The following is an 8193-nucleotide window of genomic DNA, read 5'->3' as shown; positions in this document are numbered from 1 at the left end:
GCAGCCTCTTCACCTTTAACATCATCGGTGCCATTTCCCCGTCTTATTACAATTGGTGAGTAAATTTTCTGTCCTTATCTTTGCACAAACTTTGAGCACTGAAACAAACTTGGAGTGGACATAATAGGGATAACTATGCAATACTTTGATAAGTCGTGGATAAACTGGTAATGATTCAGATTCAACAATGTATCAATAAAAATATGGCAAAAGAGTATACTCTTGAATAATGTAACAATTGGGAGGTGCAAAATATAAACCAATGAATTTAACACTGTTAACATTTCAAAGGACACCATCAAGCATAACCACCTGGATCTATCCCGACACCTACTCCTCTTAAATTTCTGCATTTGCCTTTGACAGAGCAATTAGTCGTCAACCACTGCATTGTCAAGATCATCGCCTTGGAGTATTGCCTTCTCTGTTGTCTTGTGACGCTGTAACCATCAGCAGAGGAACCAATCCTTGCACGGCAGTAGCAAGTTCCCTATATCAATGACGACAATATCAGTAATTGTTAAGTAATATGTGCTCTACACTTCATGCAACTGCAGCATGTTTTTCCGGTTCATCTTGTCCCTTACACCGTTGGATCTCCAACGTAGAGGGTCTCCAAACGGGGACATCAGCCCTGGTTAGTGGCGCCTTTCCAAGAATAATGTCCGCTGACTTTTCTGCGATCATTATGGTTGGGGCGTTCAGATTGCCACTAGCAATGCTCGGCATTATAGAAGCGTCCACCACCCTGAGATTCTCGATGCCGAACACACGGGTACTGCTGTCCACAACGGCCATTGGATCATCCTCTGATCCCATCTTGCAGGTGCATGAGGGATGATAGGCACTGTCAGCTTTTGCACGTATGAAGGCATCAATTTCAGCATCAGTCTGGACAGATATACCCGGCTGCAACTCCTCGGCACGGTAGGGATCGAAGGCAGGTTGTGCAAAGATTTCACGAGTCAACTTGATACACTCGCGCATTTCCCATCTGTCAATTTCTGTTGCAAGGTAGTTGGGATCTAAGATGGGATGTTCAAACGGATCTTTTGATTTCAGTTTTATGGTTCCCCGGCTTGTAGCCCTCATGCTTCCTACATGAACCTGGAAGGCATGACAAGTTCCAGGCTCACGACCATGGTCATTTACGACCGAAGGCAAAAAGTGGAACTGGATGTCTGGGTGCTCAACTCCAGGTCTACTGCGGATGAAGCCCCCAGCTTCAAGGTGCGGACTCGCAGCAAGTCCAGTTTGGAACAAGAACCACTGGAGACCAATTCGAATCATGTTGTGGGGAAACTTCCACTGTGCTGGGTATAGGGTAATCGGCTGAGTGCAGCGATGCTGGACATACACCTCCAGGTGGTCTTGAAGATTTTGCCCAACACCAGGAAGGTGTGCCACAACTGGGATATCCAGTACTGTCAAATCATCAGCATTTCCAACACCAGAAAGCATCAGGAGTTGCGGAGAATTTATGGCCCCTCCACTCAATATCACATCTTGGGCAGCCCTGGCAACTTTTTTTACTTTGTTCTGCATGTACTCAACACCAATTGCCTTATTTCCCTCAAATATGATTCTATGGGCCAAAGACTGTGAGCTGATGGTGAGATTCTGTCGCTTCTGGACACCCCCTTTTCGAAGGTAGCCATTGGCAGTGTTCCATCGAACACCCTTGTGGATGGTGAGGTCCATGTATCCGAAACCCTCTTGCTGGTAGCCATTCATATCGTCAGTGTATGGATACCCACTCTGTAATCCAGCTTCAATAAAAGCCTCAAAAAGAGGGTTGTTGGTCTTGCCCCTTGAAACATTGAGTGGGCCACTGCCCCCACGGTAGTCATTGCCCCCAAGTTCGTGGCACTGTGCACGTTTGAAGTACGGGAGGCAGTCTGCATAGGACCAGCCTTTTGCTCCCTCTGTCTCCCACCTGTCATAGTCATAGGGATGCCCTCTGACATAACACATTGCATTGATGGAGGAAGATCCACCAAGCACTTTGCCCCTGGGCCAGTACATCTTTCGGTTGTCCATGTGGGGTTGAGAAACAGTATGGTAATACCAGTTGTACCGCTTGCTGGCCAGGGGATAAATTAGGGCAGCAGGCATGTGTATCTGCCAAGTGTGGTCCTTCCTCCCGGCTTCCAAGAGAAGAACCCTGTTGCTGGGATCTGCTGAGAGACGGTTGGCAAGCACGCATCCCGCTGACCCTGCTCCCACGATGACATGGGTAAACTCATCGGAGACATCTTTCTTTTGCACACTAAATGGTCGACAATGCTGAATGCAATGTTGGGGCCCGAAGTTCCTCAGACCTGAACATAAGATAAGACAAATAAAAATCACAAATCTTTCCGAGAGAAAGTCGTTATGGGGTCATTGTTATGGTGGTGTTATCATTTATAGCATAAAAAACAACACTTTATCTGCAGTAAACATGTTTAAGTCAGAAACCCAAAGCTTTAATTTATCATAAAGGGGACTAATTTCTTGTTTATCTGTAAACTATTGTTGAACTATTCACCCACAACTGTCACTCTTGATCTGCATCTCGCCAATAGTCAGAATGATAATGAATGAAAAAGATAGCAAAACAAAACTTGTCGCCAATCCAACTAAAATGTTAACCTACTGGCTACATCATTTTGAATAGTTTATAGATTTGGACATCAACATCATACGAATGAAATGTACGAGTATTGATGTTAATCCGATATAAAACTAAAAACATCTAAAACTGATACTTCTGGCTTGGAATGTACGCTGCATGAGCAGTCTATATAATATTTATTTGGGATAATAAGTTTGGAGTAAATGAAAATGAATAAATTTGCGATGTAACATAATACAAAATATGTACATTTCCACGCTGGTTGAGTTTCAATGGATCAGGTGCCATGCCTGACTCAGCTTGTTTTATGAAATTTTATACTCAATGAATTCAAACGAAATCAAAATCAATAGTGGAGAACAGTGCCCTGCAGACTACCATGCTCCAACATGTAGATCTTTTTCAGAGCTGGTTCTTCCTTGGAAACCACTTAACCAACAAAATCTTTAGAATTTGAATGAAAGGTTGTGCTGTGATTTTGGTTGTTTGAAGTATAGTGTCCATACAAAACTTATCAGCGTGCACTTGACGCCTGCCGACACAAATGTGTGTATTGAAGATGCCAAATCAGGGCATGTTTACACATCCTACAACGATTATCTTCTTCCTATAGATCAAATGCAGGGAGGGCAGATTGAGACATGTCCTGTTATTTGGCAATATAAATCTGTGGGTACTAGATGCATGTACATTGTATATTTCACCATGTTATTTACAAACTTGAAGCTCCGCCAAACATATTAACATGATGATGCTCTATTTAACGTGATGTGCCCTCTACAGAATTCCCTATGTTGGTAAAAAAAAAAATGCCTCAGATGGTGGATGTCTTATGAAATTTTAAGAATAATCAAACAACAACTTCTATAAATACTGTTGAACATTACTATACGAGAGGTCATTATGCTCGAATAAACTGCACAAGACAAAGAACCATAATTTCAGATCCTCCTTTGCAAATGGTAAGAATAACGATTATTTTCAAAACATTACAATAATGTATTATAATTATATCATCCCCTCATTCCGTGTTCAATGATATTAATATGTCTAGCAGGAATAACACAGAGGATTTATACACACGGAATAAGTGGATTTCGCACTAAAACACAAAAGTCAATATCTACACCTGATATTGACCATAAAACCAACTGATATTCCTGCACATTATCAGCTTACGAAACTCAAATGGTGCACGGAGTAGATAGTACACACTGACTTCAATTACAGGACGATTTTGTTTGCAATGGACATTTGCTTGTCATAATAAATATGTGCTCTTATCTCAGAGTATTACGGCAGCGGGAACCTACAATTATACTGAGGCAGCTTGCAAACAAACAACGCCCGTAGGGTTAGAGATTACCCCTCCATTAAACTTGTCTGAAGTCCGCTTAATCTGAGGTACAAACAGAGCGTGTGTTACGACTAGATTAGCATATCTTTTCTGCTAAGAAAATAAATACTTGTTAATGAAATAAGAAATGGTGCCATGTGGTATAAATTCTTGCTAGGCAATGCAAGCAGATGGTTCACATCTATTTCTGCCTTTACTCTTCTGAAATACATCGAAAGAAACAAATTAATGTCCAAAGAACACTTCTGGCTGCATTTTTACTTCACATCTCACCAGTTCGCAAATCTTTAATACTATCTCTTTACACTGTGTTATTGAAGTATTGATCAACAATAATTTTGGCGTAATGAAGGTTTAAAAAATTTGCACATATGTCAAATAAAGTTATTTGATGAAATAGTGAACTTTGGGTAAAAGCTTCAAGCTGATGTCTTATCTTTAAATATTAAGTTTCCCACAAAATACCTTTGCTAAATGATTCTATCTCTCACCAAGGTTGATAAGTGCTACGATCAGATATCATCCATTCGTATATTGCCCCCTTTTAAACTGTTTTCTTCCTTGTCTCCTTTGCTAAAACAATTCTTTGAACAGGTGGGACTGGTATGATGTTTGATGGTTACGAATCTTAATTAAGCTATATTGTCAAAAAAAAATGAATATTATGTTTGAAAAGGAAAAGCTAATCAATTACGATGTATTCGTGTCGGGTAGATGAGTACAAATGTCTTCATCACTTAACGAAAATGTTTGTTCTTCAAAGGAGCAGGGACTGCATACAATCATCTCCCCCCCACCCCCCCCCCCCGGCCACCCAAGGACGAACTTCTAATTTAGCAAAATTCACGAGGGTGGATACGGCTGCTTCAGTGCAAGTGGAAATACATTGAGCTACATTGTATATCATAATTATTTATGTATGATACAAGTGCTACAAGTATAATATTCATGTCATCTTTGACTTAGAATGCTCAGAATGTTGAGTATGTTGAGTACGGTTTGCAGGTTGTTTTACACCCTGTACACAAGAGTATTTTCAGGTTTGTACCTAAAGGATATCATTCATTGACCTGATTCATTTACTAACTTTGCTTTTTCCTTCTTTTTTTTTGGGGGGGGGGCATTATTTGTACGTGCAGGGTATCTATATTGTTCACCCATGTATTTCTATTTACTTTGATTTTTTCCAGTTCCTTTGTTGTCACTTCAATATCTTGCATTGCCATCTGGATTCCCTTTCTGCAAGTTTACAATGCAAGCATCATTGGGTAAAACCCAGTAGGAGCTTTCATACTTTGGGCCCAATGAGAAACCACCGTATTTCAACTCACCTCGCCTGACTACTGCTGACGCTGTAGATAAATTCATGGCAAATGCTGTACTCTTCCACACGATATGTAACAGACAAGAGATTCAATGCATACCAGTCGCGGTCTGAGAGACTTGAAGGATGACAGGTTTTCTCAGAAATGTGTGTGTAACCAGATGGCTAATTTCTGAAATTAAGAGACAAATCATAATGTGTAACCAGACAGCTGATTTTCTGAAATGAACTTAGAGACAAAGCATTATAACATTAACTTATCAATTTACAATGATGTGGGACTTCTTGCTCCTTTGGAATTTACATTTTGCACAATTTTTACATCTGCGCAAATTATCATTTAAACAAATTGACACAGCAGTAATTTCAAGTACACGAATGAAATGTAGTGGACTTTACCTATTTCATCAGTAGTTTTCATGTCAATTGAAAATCACAAACACATGCATTTATAAACAAACTTAAGTGTATCTCATCAAAAACATCGGTATTTATTTGATTTTTTTCTTTAAAAACGCAAAAGGAAATTACAAAACAAGAAGGAAATAAATTCAAAGCCAATTAATGTATCATAATGATTGTAAATCTGTCCTTTTTAGTCACAGCGACACCTCCTTGGTTTAGCTATCTTTCTTTACAAAGATGAAAAGGTAAAGTAAAAAGATTGAAGGGCAGACACGGAAGATCACAAATACATGCATGAATAATTATACCTGTGAACCTCTTTTCTACCTCCCCCCCCCCCTTCTCTTTCCCTTCCCTTTTCTTTCATTTTTTTTTTTCCGGACACACGGCTAATTCATCTTGCACTTGGGAAATGCTATTGGCCATTATACGTTAATTGATCAGAATGATTGCAGGGGAATGCAGTGTTACTGTCAAAATCATTAAAAAATGTGCTATTAAAGGGTAAAACGTTGATAATGCACGCTACTTCAATTTAACAGTATATCGCGCACCCGTACTGGAACGATTATCTCGAGCGTGCTCGTGTGGGATCAGCTCGTCCGCCCTATCCATAATATCTATAATGGCTCTACAAGACAGGAGAGGGAAATCCCCTCTCCCCATTTTGCGTCTTCATACGCACAGTACACACTCATAATATCATTATGACGATGCATGAGGAGGACGCGGCTCCAAGCGTGCGAATTTAAATGAGTGTAATCAGGGAGGGACTCACCTCCCTGGTGTAATCGACTTACTTGCAGTTTCGCTGTGCTGGCGAAGGAAAAGACAAGAGATGGTATCGTAGGGGAATCCCCCAAAAGCTATCCAATGGGCGTGGACAATTACAAAGAATGTATATTATTGGTTCTGTTTCAGCAGTCCACGACGCTACATATAGTTGGCTTCTTCGATGGAGAAACCTATAGTATTATCACTGATGATGGCAATTTCCAAATCCATCCGTCCACTGCCATGCAGTAGATCCGCGTTGTACATCATGTACATGAAATGGTAGCCCTCGGCATGATGAGTTAAAAAATGCATTTAGCACGTGGCCTTTAAATAGACCGGATCAATGCTTTACTCACCTTTTTCTGGTAAGGACAATTCTTTGTATACTGTACACGATCGGTGTTCTTCAACGATTCTGTGTGGTGTTGGTTATGCAACGCCTGGTACCCACGTGTGCAGCTGTTCACCCGCGCACACAAATTCATGCATGTGTGTGTAGGTACATAAAGCGAAAGTACCGTGTATGTGGACTGCTGTGTTCTGTTGTGGCGACATGGAGTATGTGCATGAGCTCAAGGGCAGCGAGCGGCAGACACATACGCTCATCATACTACAGTAAGCAAATCCGTACAGTTCACCCAGTCTGCCCGCGTCTTGCTTGTAAGCGTAGTGCCTATTGACTTCGCCACGAACAAAGATCAGGAGGCAATGCTAAACCATACGATCGATCAGTAGGTGTTGTTGATCGTGTGTTGTTTGCACGGTCGATTAACGCGAAAACTAGTGCAACTACGCCAGCTTCGGGATCACCATAGACCGGGGGATGTTTCATCAATTTAGTCAGCGCTGACTACTAGTACTTGTCAGCGCTGACAATTTCACCAAAATCCTTGGGTTTGATTGGCTGAGAAGCTCTTGTCACTCAGGACTGTTACCATGGTAATTGTCAGTGACTGACAACTTGTCAGGGCTGACAACTTTCATGAAACGGTCCCCGTAATGAATGGTAAACTGCAATTCCATGATACCCTGAGATTTTCCTGGATCTTTTTTTCGCTTATGACTAGGCCTATCATTTAGGATCAATCTTCATCATTCTTAAATCATACATTCATTATAGGGCCTACTAGATGTTAAAGGTCAAGTTTAGTCCACCTTCACATGTGAATTGAGTGAATTATGCATCAAGACTATTAGAACACATTAGTGACAGTTTGGGCAAAATCGGACAACCCATTCAAAAGTTATGAATTTTTGAATTATCTGTGCAGTCACTGCTCGATAAGAAGACTACTACAGCGCATGATGTCACATGCGTACAACGCATAAGGAAAATGTAAAGAGAATTTCACAAAAGTTAATTTTTTGAAAAAAATGCACATTTCCTCAACCTGTCACTGATGTATGTTAAGGATAATATTATTCCTCCTGCCTCCTGAAAGAGGCAAGTCAAGCGTTTTTTTTTTTTTTACTACATGCGAGAAAAGTGAAAATGATATGTTGAATTTTCTTTATGTTTTCTTTATATCGTTGTACACATGTGACATCACAAGCTGTACTAGTCTTCTCATCCAGCAGTAACTGAGCAGAATCTTCAAAAATTCATAACTTTTGAACGGGTTGTCCAGTTTTCCTTAAACTCTCATTGATGTGTTCTACTAACATTGCTGCATTTACTCAATCCATATAATTATGTCTATGAAGGTGAACTTG

The 8193-nt window shown here is 40.5% G+C and overlaps 1 protein-coding gene across 1 annotated transcript; it reads right to left on the bottom strand.

Moving 5' to 3' along the window:
* Window positions 1–412: 412 nt before the first annotated feature.
* On the bottom strand, window positions 413–5355 carry LOC139717669 (choline dehydrogenase, mitochondrial-like). Its single transcript, XM_071629175.1, has 2 exons — window positions 5306–5355; window positions 413–2321 (listed from the first exon to the last, which is right to left on the bottom strand). Exons 1-2 carry the CDS (start codon window positions 5340–5342, stop codon window positions 544–546), a joined length of 1815 nt encoding a protein of 604 aa, XP_071485276.1. The 5' UTR covers window positions 5343–5355; the 3' UTR covers window positions 413–543.
* Window positions 5356–8193: the final 2838 nt, after the last annotated feature.

Source organism: Diadema antillarum, unplaced genomic scaffold, assembly GCF_040938485.1.
Source record: "Diadema antillarum isolate AM-2024a unplaced genomic scaffold, OU_Dant_1.0 scf00000008, whole genome shotgun sequence".
Taxonomy (NCBI): domain Eukaryota; kingdom Metazoa; phylum Echinodermata; class Echinoidea; order Diadematoida; family Diadematidae; genus Diadema; species Diadema antillarum.
This window is presented reverse-complemented; position numbering and strand designations above follow the sequence as displayed.